General features: G+C 43.1%; 1 protein-coding gene across 2 annotated transcripts in view; it reads right to left on the bottom strand.

Moving 5' to 3' along the window:
* Positions 1-15,712, bottom strand: part of CREB3L2 (cAMP responsive element binding protein 3 like 2) — an 84,494-nt gene that overhangs the window by 26,498 nt on the left and 42,284 nt on the right. For both annotated transcript variants that reach the window (XM_062589913.1, XM_062589922.1), the window contains exon 2: positions 14,185-14,401. In XM_062589913.1, the coding sequence (XP_062445897.1) occupies positions 14,185-14,401 (217 nt within the window). The remainder of the gene's footprint in view (positions 1-14,184; positions 14,402-15,712) is intronic.

The raw sequence follows: 15,712 nt of genomic DNA, 5'->3' as shown, positions 1-15,712 counted from the left end.
AAGCCAAAGTCTTTGTCTTGTACCATCAAGAACTGGAAGAACATGGTACAGTAAGCAAGCTGTTTGCTCCCAATCTGTATTCAAACAGCCACTGAGGACAGACGTTTGGGCTTGCCCAAAAGAGAGAGACTCCCCTGAGTCTAAAACAGGAGAGAGGAACAAGAACTTGGAAGGATTCAACATTTAAAATAGTTCCATAAGGTTACTAACAGGCCCATTTTTTACCATGCAAATGCACAGACAAGTTTTGGCTGTTGTAATTCTAACTTGAAAAGCCTCCCAAGCCTATTGCTGGAGTTTAGTAGTGTAAGACCTTCTTTTCTCTTGCCCAAGAGTACCTTACACCAGCTGTGCTGCATTCCAGTGGCAAACACCACAATCCTCACCCATGCCATGGTAATAGCTCAGATGCACGTTCCAAAAATCGAGCAATTGCAACCCAAACATAAATATAAGTAACAGAAGAGCGCTGGTCTCTTTCAGTGCTCTCTTTCCTACATTCACATGCAGTATTTACTTCATATATGCAATGAAAGCAGAGAGCGAGCACATTCACAAATGTAAGTATGGCTAGGGCATGGCAACACAGCTTTGAATTAACTGCAAGCTGCATCAACACCATGGGGGCAGCGCGCAGAATCACCTCATTCAGCACTGAAATGTAGCCACAAGGTGCTGCAAATGGTCTAGAACGGTGGTAAAAGACCCTTGCACATCTGACAATATCAAGATGGTGAGATGTTAGAGTTCAGCTGCAAATGGGTAATCAAAGAAAGGACAAGCTGACACAGCCTCCATGCTTCTGTTATCTGCTGTTGTTAAGACCACATGCACATACAGCACACTGGCGAGGGGCTGAATGACGGGAAGAGGAGGTATGTACATCTCCAATGCTAGTAATTACTTTGCGGTAGGACCTAACATTCACTGCTGGCAAGGAAAGAGGTAATTTGAGCAAAGACACACCAAGGAATTAAAAATGAAAATATATATCCTGTAATCAGAAGCTTCAGAACAGCAAGCCTAGTTCTGCCAAGACAAGTAACGGTACAGAAAGGGCTAAGCACCATATTTAAGTTTCAGGAAGGCTTCTTCCCGAAGCCTTCCTGGGAAATACAGAAATACAAAAATAGAAGTATTTATCAAAAAAAGAGGTAGTATTGTCTAAATATTAGCTCAGGAGAGAGGACACTGCTCTCTTTCAACCCTCCCTGTCCCTCTCAAACACAAGAGCATAGTTCCCTCCCTACTCACGGCAATGAAATATTCAGCAGATCGGTGGACTCTCTCTAGCATGCTGTGCGTCGATCATTCAGATAAGACCTTTAAAGTGGTATCTTTGCCTGCAAACTGAATCCCTTGACAATGCAGCTTTTAAAGTTTGTTTGGATAACTTCTGCCAAAGACTCCCCCGCACTATGTTGTGCTGTGCCTTCACTTGTTGCCTCCCTCACCTCCAGGCTGAGCTATATTGTGGCAGTGCTACCTTGTGTAATCTACTTTAGACTCCCTTTGGGAGGGAAAGCTCCACACAAATGAGAGTTATCAGCAAACCAAGCAATCAGCCCTAAGCTTTCCAAAATTTGGATCGTTATACAAGTAGAGCAGAAAGCTAGTCACACGTTCCCAGCAGAACAGGGCATGTCCACTAAGGCTGTGTTTCAGGATGTTTATTATCTCTAATCCCCAGACTCACAAGGGTTCAGCTGCTATAACAGATCAAGATACACTGGCCCCCAACTGATCATTTTACTCCACCTGAAGCTGACTTTGCTGTTTACCCTGACGTCCCTGCCATCACCACTTAGGTCTGTGCACACTGCATGGAGTTATTCTAGGCATTAAAGGCAGTCTAACCAGCTCAAGGGGTTATAGATGGTTTTAGAGATATCAACATGCTGTATTTAACACTGAGACTACTTTGAAAAACTGCATCTAGCTCTTTGTTGACATTGCCTCATATATGACGGCTGTCATTCCAGATGAAAAATCCTATGAAAAGAAGGGATGGCGCAACACATTGATTGAATCTCATCATGATACTCTCTTCTCCCCGTCTTCCCCAAGCCAGTGCTACACATGTGCTATCACTGTCAGAGCCACACAACAATTTTCTTTCCTCTGATGCATTCAAGTTTCTGCAGTCACTAGGGATCCAAGAGATCTACAGTGGCATTTCCCACTCTTCTTCCTCCTCTTCCTGAGCACAGTTCATTAACAGTATTTTAAAGTTATTTTCAATTTATTCTTAAAATAGCCTGTAAGAGTCTTAGTCCACTGTGCCAGGCACTGTACTAATAGAATAAAATGGCAATCCTTGCATCAAACCCCTTGAGAAGGCTGCACAAAACCAGGCACCTTCAGATTACAGAATATTGGTCATATTGACAGGCACAGCACATCCTTTAGGACAACAGTATTTCTGATGGAGTGGTCTAAAGAAGAACAAAGGGACAGGTTTCATGGAAGGATGAGAACAAGCAAGAAGGTGCACACAAAATACTAAAACAAAAGGCAGTGGAAGCTGGCCCAAAAGGCCCGCTGAAGAGAAGTGACTTCTCCAAAGCAAATGAGATATGATATGGAAAGAGCGGGGTCTAGAAATCAAAGGCAAGTAGTTTATAGTTGACATGATTCAGGATAAACAGTGGAAGGATTGAGACAGAGTCCAAAACAACAGGGTAAGAAAGTGACTTTGGTGACTATATTCTAGATGGATATGAATAGGACAATAGTATAATGCCAAAGTCAGACAAAATATACTGCAAATGATTCAGACATATGAAAAGAAAGCCTGAACAAGAGATTTATTTATACAAGTAGCTAGGAAAATCCACATCCTAGAGATGGTCACCTTGGCTGTTACAAAATAAACAGATAAAATCTCTTCTAAGGCTTTGAAACCCTGACTCCGAAGTTCACAGTTATACAAATGACTGCTAGTCCCCTTAACCAGCTGAAATTTCTTGTGAACTCCAAAGCTCCATTGTGCAAAAACACTTCAAGTAAGAAATACTCCCCCTCACAAGTTCACAAATACTGGGCATTTGGGGACTATGGAATATGTCACTGAAGTGGTCCACACACTGCTTAGCATAATTTTGGCTAAAGCGTTTACATACAACACACTAGCACTGTTAAAGGGCATATACAAGTTACATTAACTGAACATTAACATAATGTAATAAAGCACCCAGGTATTAAGAAATATCTGCAAAGGTTCAATTGTTCAATTCAGTGCGCTTTTGCACATTAAATCAATCTAAAAAAAAATGAGCCTGTCATAATAATGGGTTCATACAATTTGTTTGCAAAATCTGTGCCTTACCCAACATGCAGCATGCATGGGGTTCCCTCCACCAAATAGCTAGACCATGTTCCGTTATTCTCAGTGCCTTATTTCTCCTTTGTTACGGACAATCCAAATTCTGCTCCCATGAAGCTGTTTGATTCTGCGCTAGCAGAGAATTAAAATGCTTCACCAACTTGAATGAACTTCTTTCCACAATGTTTCTGGGGATTCAAGTGAGCCAAGGAGAGATTAAGGCCAAAAAATATGCAGTAACTTAAAATGGCCAGTTGGAAACATTTAGAATTGGACTTCTTCAGATGATCTAGCACTGCTGCTATACTTTACATTGTCAAAACACAGTTTGCATTGAGTTCAGGTACAGCTGTGAGTGTTCAGCACTTCTGCAAATCAAATACGAGAATTTCAAAACAAGCATCCAAAAATATAATTCATCACAACAGAGGGTTTGGGACATGTTTATCTAAGATTTTCTGTGGTCAAGACCAGAATTACATTTATTTGAATGGCTTTTATGTGCTGCTTTTGTCATTAAGCTTGCCTCACTTTTCCTCTACTCCTGTTTAGCATGCATCTTTCAGCTACTTCCACCTGGAACTGGAGGGGAAGGGAAAGCAAACAACAGCCAATCTCACTGGTATTTTCATGCCAAAAAAAAAAAAAAAAAAGTACCTATCAGGCCCCATTTCTGTGAAAGATCAGCTCCTGCGGAGCTCTCATGCAACTTCCAAGTATTGAAGTAAGTATTCAGGTTTCTTTCTTCTCAGAACCAAAAAATTTTAGGCTGTTGTTTAAATTGAATAATGGTAACTCAGAGAAAGGATCAGAACTATTTTTAACACTCAGATTTGCTTCAAAGGCTGTAAGAGCCTATCAAATTATCGTAAAATTGCTATCTATTTCTGCATTCACTAAAAAACACTAAAATCATGTATTTTAAACAGTGTATAACATGCAGCTTTCTGGGATACTCACACTTTTCTGAAGAAATGCAACATTTTTCTTTTTTCTTTGTTTCACAAAACATTGTGGGAAAGCAGAGGAGGAAAAGGGGACAATAAAGCTGAAATGCTTATTTAATCTGACAGTTTTCTTCATAGTGTCCAAGTTCCCAAGTAGCGTTGCTTTGTGCCTTTTTAATTATTTACTTCTACTAAACATTATACTTTGCTTTATCGAGACTAATTCTTCAATTCTGCCCAAAATATCTCCCTTCCCGAAGGAAAAAAGGAAAAATTTCTCCTAGGTTTACTCTCTCTTACAGGCACACTGAGAAGTAGAGCTTACAAAATACCTAAAATATCTCCCTTACTCCCCTTACGCAGCTCAACTCAGCACTGTTCATTAAAGAATTGAACAGATGCATCTTTTGCACAGATAGGCAATTCACGTCAACAACTTGCTACATATATTTAAGCAAGTGAAATTAGAGATGTCCTCTCTATCTTTTCCACCTGCTCTCTCAAGTAGCGAGAATGTAACCATTCAGAGACAAGGCAATTTTCACCTTTATAGGGCACCACTAGACAAACCAACTAATGTGAAGGACGTGCTACTGAATGTGTCCTTGAAACGAAACAAACCAAAAAACCACCCACAAAACAACAACAAAAAAACCCACACCACCATCACCACCATGCAAGATTATAATCATGCAAAAGACAGATGTATGCAGTGCATGTCACTGAAAATAAGCCTGAAAGTATAAATTATAAAAGCATTCACAGATATCTTCATCTCGCCACCCTAGACCCAGAGTGTCCTGCACTGGGCCTGTACAGAATGAAGTGACAGTCCTTGTCCCTGCAAAGTTCACTGTCCAAGCAGCAGATAAAACAGAGAGATAGAGACAAGTCAGGGAACCTAAGGAGACAACAAGAGAGCACGAGTCCTAGCGACATACAGAGATATCAGAAGAGTCATCTCTGGACAAGGTACTTCAAGAACTTCTCTAATGATTCAAACTCTCCTTCAGCCAAGCGTATCTAAATACTCTGCCACATCCTGGATTTTAGGAATAGGGCTGCTTTTGCTCCATGACAGACCCTGTGCTGCGACCATGAACTGCGGGGGCTGGGACACAAAACCCACACGGCTTGTCTGCCAGAGATTGCCTTTCCATCAGCAGTTAAAACCACCGGTACAGCCAGCTTTGGCTCCACGCCCGACCCCAGGCCCTTACGGCTGCGTGGCCGCTTTCTGCGCAGCGGTGCTGCGCACGATGGGAGGCAGGCTGAGGCTCTGCTCCTCACGTCTCAGTGAGACCCTCCAAATCAGAGGGGGCACTTCAACTCGAAGGCCCACATCTGCAAAGCTGTACTTTGGACAAGCGCTCGGCCCTTGGCTAGACCCTTTGAGGTCCCTGACCCTCACGTAGCTAGCGACATGATCTAAGGGCGCCCGCTAGGGTCTACAGTGTAGAGAAATACTGCGGACCGGGAGCAAAGGGAAGCAGAACAGCAAGAGGGAAATGTCTCCAGTAAGAGGCTTCCAACTTTGTCGTGGGGGAACTGGCTTCTTGCTCACCCTGTTGGAAGAAATACCCCACCACGAGCCGAAAAGAGCCTCTGCTCTCTCGAAGATTACAGGCATGGTGCTGAATGTGCCACTCGCAGGAAACTACGACGTTCACAGCTCAGCAGCCTGCGCCTTCTCCGGCCTCTGAAGGGCAAGCCGGCCATTTCTGGAGAAATAACCGTTTCCTTGTCTCCCTCCTGGTCTTGCGCAGTCCCTGGTGCCCAGCTCCGCGCTCGCTGGCCTCCCCTAACACCCGCGGGCAGACAGAAGCCCCCTTCATCATGCCTGAAACGTTAAACTCGGCAGCCACCACCGCCCCACCTCTCCTCCTCGAAGTGGGAGCACCAGCATTCATCGGCAAATGGCTGCTTTTTACGGGTTTCCAGGTGGCCTTCCCCGCTCCCCACACGCGCACGCGCTCCCGCCGCCACCACCACCGCAAACAACGAAACCCGAGCCGCCGCCGGCTTGACAAAGAGGGCACTGAGCCGCTGCCAAGCGCCGGGGTCCTTTTCAAGCTGCCAGGCAGGGAAAACGAAATAAAGGGGAAAGAGATGAGCGACAGCAATACGCGACCATCGCAACACGCCGCAAGAGCGGCCTTTCTGCTAACGAAGGGTCACCACATTGCCCCTTTTCACGGCAGAGAATCCATCTACACCATCACCACCACCACCACCGGCAGCAAGATAGAAACAAGGCAACACCGTTCCTCCCAGGCCTAAGCGAAGCAGAGTCGATCCCCTCTTCCTGTGGGGAACTGGACAGTGTTTTTCAGAACGATCTTCTCACGTAAAACCAGCTCGGCAGCATCACCGGGTCACAGGCTACTGTTTAGCCCTTCTTCAGCTGGAGACTTTACCCGAGTATAGCTGCCAGCTAGGATAAAACTCCTACACGTTTCCAATTATTTTGCTCGGGGCGGGGAGGGTGGCAGAGAAAAAAAAAAAAAAAAAAAAAAAAAAAAAAGAAATGATTTTTATAGCATCGCCTTTTACACATGCCGGAACAGAGGCGAGCACGCACGCTTTGGCCACAGAACCGATGTCTCAGAAAGGAGCTTTCAGTGCCTCTACAGATCAGGTGAGGCCTGACAAGAAACTGCTCAGAATCCTCCATAAAAGAGGAGATATTCAGGTCTTCCAATCACTGCAGCGCATAGGTAGGCTTCCTCCCTCTCACTTCCAAGTAAAGCACAGTTCGTACTGATACAGAGGTCAGTTTATAAAGAAAGAAAAAGAGCATTTGATACAGTGGCAAGAGGCACAGAGGTGTTATCTTGGATTTAGAGCCTTAACGCTTGCAACTATAAAAAGCCCTACAAAAGCTTACGATTTTTTTTAAAAAGGTATGTGAAAATTATCCACAGAAACATTATGTTCAGTTAAAAAGGTTCTCTCTCATCCTTCTGAATTTTTTGCCCCACGCAGGTGCTCTGAGGAACTATTCACATTACAGCTGCAATCAGGCTTTGACGCACATTAAAAGGACTCGATGCTCACGGCAGATAACTAAGCGAACGTGAACTCCCAGTGCAACACTACCGCTAAAAGCGAATGAGATCACTGGCCCCAGAAACAGCAGAATGGGAAGTGGGAGGAGTATTCCCCAAATAGTCATCATTAGCAGAAGTATTGCAGGGAAATCAGCTCCTGTGTTCACTTTGCCCAAAGTTTTGAAAAGGTTTAAAAAGGAACTGCAAGGAGCTTGGTGTCTAGGAGGGATGCCAGGCAGGGAAACACCAAAGAAGCTCACTTCATTTAAACTGTATACAAGCAGAAATCAAGAGGGAACTTAATCAGAGGCTACAAAATACCCGGGGAGAGAGACTTCTGAGAGTAGATGGCTCTTTACTGCAGCAGGAAAAAAAGCCATTAGAGAGATCTACCTGGAACTGAAAGCTGAAGAAAGGGCTGACTGCAAATAAAGGTGTCAATTATTAACCATAAGGATAAATAATCACCAGCATGCCAACCTCTAAATCAAAACAGATGCTTTTTCAGAGACACTGTTGTCCAAGTAGAAATTATAGTTTTGATTCGGGGTGATCTATTGAGATTTGTGACTTCTGACATACAAAAGGTCAAAAGTCTTTTCATCCTTTACAGTCTGTGAACTAACACAGCTGCAGATTCTGCAGCTAACAAGGGCTGATTGCTTGCCTTCCACATAAAAGCTCTCCAAGACAGGCTATCACCACCAAACTACTTCCTCCCTGATTCTTAAATAAACAAACAAACAAAAACCCACACAGGAAAAAAGTTACACTGGCATGCACTTGAAAAAATAATCAGTATGATTCTGACAGTGTCTTTTCAGGACATAGCGAAATTTCTTTAAAAAAAAATAAAACAGAAAAACCCACCAGATTTTGCTCTGACTAATAGGACTGGAGAAAATCAGTGCAGAAGGTGTTCCATTTTCATTATTTACATCTCAAAAAATTTAACAGAAGAAAGACAATCCATGTGCATGAGTATATATGTATATTTACACACATGCGTGCACACATACACACACACAGCAAGAGAGAGCGCAAATGAATGTATGCAGACCACCTTGACCCTATAGGTGTCTCTACACTGGAAGGAACTACATGACACACTGCTGCATGCGGACCCCATATATAAGCAAGCATTTCCCTGCACAGAGCACGGTCTGGCAGGAGCGTTGGATTTGTTGTTCAAGGGCTATTTGCACTGGAGAAGCGGGAGCCATATACAGTGATTTTACTCTCTTCAAACCAGGTAGATAGGCAGAGCTGAAACTTAAAAAGAAACTTAGGTTTTAAAAGCATGTTACAGGATAACACAACCTCAAGAATTGGGGAGAAACAAAAAACAAACAAAAAATCAACAATACAAGTTATATTCTGGGGCTGGCCCAGCTTTGGCATAGCTAAGTATAAAATAGAAACATACCATTTCTGCAGCAATCACTGTCAAGCCTCTAGCCAAGGCAAGCTGCTTCAAATCCAAGAGCAACTTCAAAGCATTCCCAAGCACCAAAGCACAAAGAAGGCAGGCAGGTGGGGACCAAGACTAGTCTCCAACACACAGCCCTCAGGGGACTGGGAAATGAGTGCACCCAGCCACCTGGCCACTATTTGAGGAGCAAAAAAAAAACCAAAACAACAAAAAAAAAAAACACAGAAATGACTAGTCAGCCACTCGCTGTCTCACCCCTGTGAGGCTCACAAAATAAAACATGTCAATTTAGCTGCTCCAAGAGGATGAAAAGCTCCATGCAAACGCTGCAGCACCTGCCTCCAGGTCACTGCTGCACGCCAGCCTCTCCATGTTTCTTGTGCTCAGTTTTTACCCACAAATCTCACACATCATCTCAAACAAGGGGCAGTCACTGTCCTAAAGAGCTTGTGCCCACCATAGACAAGGCAAAGGGTAAGAGGGCAGGGAGGACTCTGCATTTGCATCCTAAGTCATGCAGGAGGCTAATCAGAGAGCCACAAGTTGTACCCACATCTCACCTCACTCCTGGCTGTCTGATCCACAGCCCTCCCTTTCTGAAAAGCAGCAGAGACAGGAAGACTGAAGGGGGGGGGGGGAAGATCAACTGTAATAGAAAATAAGGGATTCCTCCTTAACACTATTTCTCAGAAGGGAATCTGTGCCCCAAAAGACTGATCTGCAGCAGGACTTCTCCCTTATGCAACATCGCTATTCTCTGCCTCTCCTCCCAGGTTTTTCATCTCCATCTCAGAAGCATCTTCCACTCCACAATTACCCACACTTATTCATAGCTACTCTGCAGTTGTCTCTTAAATACAAGGCTCACAACTAGAAACCTGCTGTGCGAGAAGCCATCGCACAACTAGTGCAGCTCATCAGTACCTAGGACACAGGTTCCTTTTTCACGCAGCAGCCTGTATCCCTCCCCGGCTCCATCTCTTGTTTGCCAATTCAGGCTAGCAAAAGCGCATGGTCAGCAAACCATAGGCATGCAGGTCAGAGGCATAAATAACTCCCTAAAGTAGCCTTAGTCTAACAATTTTATGCAAAACAGAATATAAGAATAGATTCTAAAAAAAAAAAAAAAAAAAAAGATACCAGATGTCTTCCACACATCTGCTTTAAAATAGCTGTACTAGTCACTGCTTTCATAAGCTAGAGGAGATTTAGGGACTGGCACCTTCAACAAACACATACCTTAGCATTAACCTGTGAACATACAGAAAAGGTCATCTCCATAAAGCTAGGAAAATCCTCTTAGAGTGGATTCAGAAGAACAAATAACCAGGAAAAACTAGTGTTAGGACCTTGATCTTACAAACACTTAAACGTGCTCTCACCTTGAGATCAACAGGGATACTTGAAAGAGTTAAACACAGGATTATGTGTTGGCCAGACTTGCACTCCTAGCACTTTTTTTTACCTCTTTATATAAGATTTTTAATTATATCAATAGGTCAGCTTAATGACTGCAGGAAAAAAAAAAAAAAAAAAAAAAAAAAACACCACACACCCTGTAACAGCTACGTTACTGGGCCAACTGAGAATAGTGCATACCAGAAGTTAACTGGTCCCCTGTAAGAGTCAGTAAGAAAGCACTTGCAGAGTCAGAGGAATTATTCATTCAACCATAGCAACTGAAAGGAAACAGAAAAAGATATTTTCAGTAAGTTTCTCAGAGTCCTGGCTGACAGGAAAAAAAAAAAAGAAAAAGAAAAAGAAAAGGTTGATATTCAGTGGCTTAAATTTGTCTTGAAAATCATTCACCAGATGAGAAGGATCTTTTGCTCAACCTCGTTGTAACCTGGGCCTCTGGGATCCCAATTCTGACATTAATTCGGAAATATCACAATGGAAGCCATTAGAAAAGTCAGGTACTATTTAACTAACTGACACATTTCGGAGATGTGACTAATTTCTTCCTAGATCAGGCGTGCATCGATTTAAAAACGAAGGGAGAAGAGAGGCAACCGAGCAGTGTGATGCGAGGTCTGTGTGATTCAGGCACGCTGACTCTAAGTGCTGCGGGCGCGAGGCCGAAGGCCGGAGTGATTCTGCCACTTCCCTTTTTGCTGGGATGCCACACCTGGCAGGGACCCTGCTCTGACCAGGGAAGGTGGGAAGCTCCGGGCCGGCACGCCTGCCGCTTGGATAACCCACGCGCCCCACGGGGCTGCTCCCGCAGCTGCTCAGCACGCGCTGTCCAGCCTCCTATGTGACTTTTTTGTGGGACTCGCACAGGGCGCTCATCCTCTCTGCCCACCCTCCGCCTACGGCCGCACGATCCGAATTGCAACCTGTTGCTATGGAAATAAACTGCAGTTTTAAAGACTATTCTTAAAGATGACAGGCCAAGTTACTGTTTAGGATATTAAAACTATGTGGAACAACCCCCTTCTCCTACCGCTGCTTATCCTCTCCAGTGCACCGGCCCCCAGAGAGCCTTTTACGCGGGTGTCCTCCTTTCCAACAGCAACCTTATGCTTAATGATTCACTCACGCCATGACTCACAGGGAGGCTGGGGGCCTCCGGCACGGCACTCGGCAGGCACCTACCCACGCTCCGTGCAGAAAGGGTAACCCAATGCGGAGCAGCAGATTAGTGTTACCTAATTAAAACATGCCGAGTTAAAAGCAACCGGATAAAAACGACGCAGAAAGCTAGTTCACATCTAAATATGCATGAGAGCATTGCACTTAACTTTAGAAGTTACCTTTGCCAGAAAGAGCTAGTAGCTCCAGGCCACGTTACTAGAACTGCTGCTTGCATGAGAGTTCTCTTAAGGTACGAGGCACCGTAATAGGCGCCTTCTCAAAGCTAAGCTCTACAACAGCAACCAAACCTGGTTCAACTGCTCTGTGCCATTTTCTGTTTCTCCCTGCTGCTGACCTGAGGTGTGTGTGGGTTCACAGCAAGCACCCATGCGTGCACAAAAGCCCCACACGTGAGCCTTCTCATTAGCCTGCTTCAGTCCCCCCTGCTGCAGCTTTGTACCCCATCGCAATGGGAACAGAACACCTCATTATGGAAAAACCTGAAAACAGGAAATCCCGTGATTTTTTTTTTTTTTTTTTTTTTTTTTGCGCACATTCTTTATATCAGCCCCTCAGCCAACCTCATCTCTCAGTTCTTCCCAACCTTTCACTCCACAGATGTATCCCCAGCTCTCCAGGTAGCACAGGAGCACATGGACCTCATTCTCTGGACCCTACACCTCCAGCCCCAGGACGCTGGTTCTCTCAGAAGCTGTCCTCAAACTCCAACATGGACTAGAGTTCATTGGCACTGTCAAGAGCACCATCTACCTACACCACTTGACAACAGAGTCCCTTTTAATCTTCAATGCCAAACCCTGCAGTACTGACACCCTCAAAACTCCCCTCTCTGATGTGCCCAAGAATTGAAAAATCACCAGGATGATGCCTTTGGATATATATCAGGCACCCAACTTAACTGTAATACTATGACCTCCAAGTTTTTCCCTTCTCTGAGCTTTGCTGTTTTGAAGCCAATAGGTATTTGAAGGCCATGAGAGTGATTCCAGTGTTAACATTAAATAAACAAGAATGCCAAAAAACAAGAACAACTCCTCATCATCTATTATGAAACATTCTGCAGAATGAACTGAAGATTAAATGCTTTCCATTTGTTTCCTATTTTTAAATCCACTTACAACTGTTTCCTGGCTTTTAAATCATCATTTGATTAGAGCTCTATTAATTATCCAGCCATCTCAGTGATACGAATTTCTTCAGGATTTTTCCCTGAAGGAGGCTCCTGCACTTTTAGGCTAGTTTGAAAGTTATCCTTATTAATCTCCATGAGGTGAGGAGGCAAGGAAGCTTTCTATCCAAAGTTTCTTCTGCTTGTCCTCCTGCCAGAGTACCGTTTCTATCTCCTGTATATATTAAAGATATTCACATAAAGTAGCTTGGAAACATAAATGAAAAAGGGGAAGGCTTTACAGAGATGATATTTCTAGACCATCTCCAAGAACCCTATCTCACCCTGAAAAGCCTCCTCACAAGTTTTATTAGTTGTCCTCAGTGAAACACAGATAAACTTCTGAAATTTTTAACAGGCCCTATCTTGTTTTAAGAGAGCATTTTGGACTACAAAACTTTCAGCTGTTGGAAATTCATGTGCTGGCAAATCTTCATGAACAGCTTAGTTTGTTCATGCTTAGACATAAACACTAATCTCTCTCTCTCTCCCCCCTATTACAATGCAGCTTACTATGCTACTGATTTTTACTTTATCACCATTTCCCACAATCATAGAATTTATGAAGTTGCAGCTATGTTATCTTCACAAAATCACAGTGGTTTCTTGATGGACTTTTTTTTTTTTTTTTTTTTTTTTTTTTTTTTTTTTTTTTGCTTTCTTTTTAAATTTTAAGAGCTAAAAAACCCCAAAACTTCAGCAAGACAAGTTTTAAGACCAAGGCCACCTGAAATTATATTCTTATACATGTATTTACAAATCTAAATACAACTACCTGGCTTTCATCTGAGGACATTCAAAAGGTCTGACTGAAACTACTGAAAAACAATTTTTTTTTTGTACATAATCCTAAAATGATGCAAAACCAAAAATGAAGCAAGTTAGAAGTGACCTCTGGAGATCATCCTGCCCAACCCTTTGCTCACAGCAAAATCAACTTAGATCAGGTTGCTCAGGGTCTTTTCCACTAAGTTCTGAGTACTTCCGAGGATGAAGACTTCACTGCCTCTCTGGACATTTGTTCAAATGTTCGACCGCTCTCCTGGCGAACAAGTTTTTCCTAACACCTAACTGGAATTTCCCTTGTTGCAATTTACCCTATTCATTGCTTCTTGTGCTACCACTGTGTACCTCACAGAGGAGTCCAGCTCCGTCTCTTCTGGCCCCTCTCATCAGATAGTTGTAGACAAGATTTCCAATCTGCTTTTTCTTCTGAACAAACCCCAGGTTCATACCCTTTCCTTGTATGTCATGCACTCCAGAACACAAGCTTCATGGTGGTTCTCATTTGATGAAACTGGATTTGAGTCTCCACTTACCTTAACAATCACAGATTTCAAGTGCATTGAAACAATTACATTTCTTGCCCTTATCATATTTTTTGGCAAACTTTTTACTTTTAATTCAAAATGTTAATAGTGCAAAATTAGTAACTTTTGCTGAGTACAATTCTCCTGTCACTTGACAAATTTCAAGTCTGCAGATACTGTGAATAAACAAATCCTTTCTGCAATTTCACTGCAGGTATTTCAACTAGGACTGATATTCACATGTATCGTTAGTGTATCATCACCACACCAGTAACACTTCATTACTGCTTCTTCATGACAAAACAAAAAAAGGACTCAGTAAGTCAGCATCATTTTTGCACACATCGCTACTACCTTCATTGAAGTTGTCATCGGTCGAGATGTGGGTCAGTGGAGATTGGGGACGAGAGTCCCCACACAAAGAGTAGCTGTGCTCTGCCTGGATGAGAGGTGCTGGAGAAGCGGGAGACAATTCCACTTCCATTATTTCATTCTTCTCAGATAAGAAAGGATCATTCAAGAGCTGGCCTAGGACATCTGGCGAAAACTCATCCAGGAACTCTGTGAAGTGCTGTGGAGATAAAAGGGAAAAACTTATCTCCTTGCCTGTCTGTCATGCCAACAACAGGAGAGCATTGATCAAAACAATTCCAGTATGTGTATCAGATCCTCGTGCCAGTCAGCAGCAGGATCCACCAGCCCTGCCTAATGGCCTCCTGCTCCAATCACTGCTTCAAGCTGAAGAGCTGCAGCTGGAATAAAAGTCCTCTCAGAGGCATACATTAAAACAGAAGAGCCTATGATTAACTCACAATGAAAACAGAACATAAAAGCACGGTAGCCATGTCCTGAAACAGCACCCTTTTTTTTCAAAGATACTCACTACAGTAAGTCATCATTAATGGGAAAGCACATTTCAGCTAGACAGTATGAAAAATCCTGCAGGGTTTATTGTCAGAGCACTCTGTGTGTGGGATCGGATATATTGGGTTAAATGCTCACTGAGAGAAGAAAAAGGAAACAAATACTCAGATACCAACTCTCTGCCAATAAGTACGGCAACTGTAGCTGCATAAAACATACAATGTGCTCTAGCAAAAGGGTCCATATATGCCCTCAACAAAGCAATTAATGTCTTTGGTATAAATTTGATTTCCTGGCTGATATATGTATTGATTTTTGAAGTAGTAATCCAGACTAGTGCCCACATACAGCTTCAAAACTGCACAGCTGGAGCTCCTGATGGCCAACACTAAATATTACCTTACCTATTACACTGAATGCATTACACTGACAGTGCATGACATGGCTGCATTCACCAGGAAACTTGCATTCTTCTCTTATTCAAAATGAGCCCAAACCAATCTCCTGACCTACTTCCTTGAGACACCAATTCCATTCCCAGCAACAGCAAAAACTTTGCAGCTCTTGTTCTATTCATTTCAGGTATCAGAAGACTCTACATCTTCAACAGACCAAGGAACTGCATTGCTAGAAGCCATGCCTAGAAAAACACAGTAATTTCTCCTTGTTGCATTCACACAAAGAATTCTACTTTTGCACAAAAAATATTTGTACGATGAAGTGTAACTAGCTTTTCCAAACAATCAGGCATTATCTACCATCTAATATAGAAGTCTTTGTCAATTGGGGCATGATTACTATGAAAGTCCAAGTCTGTTTTATTTGCTCCATTTTTGCGGGCAGCATTGATTTTTGGCTCTTCACTTTGTTCTCTCTTGCAGAAACAAACACTGGAATTCAAGATTTGGCTTCCTGTTACTCAATTTGAGAATTAAACTAGTCAATATTATATAAATCAACGAGGGAAGTAGTGTAGTCACACTGCCATGCATACACGTTTCATAGCTCCAGCAGCATC

This window comes from Rhea pennata, chromosome 1 (genome assembly GCF_028389875.1).
Source record: "Rhea pennata isolate bPtePen1 chromosome 1, bPtePen1.pri, whole genome shotgun sequence".
Taxonomy (NCBI): Eukaryota; Metazoa; Chordata; class Aves; order Rheiformes; family Rheidae; genus Rhea; species Rhea pennata.
This window is presented reverse-complemented; position numbering and strand designations above follow the sequence as displayed.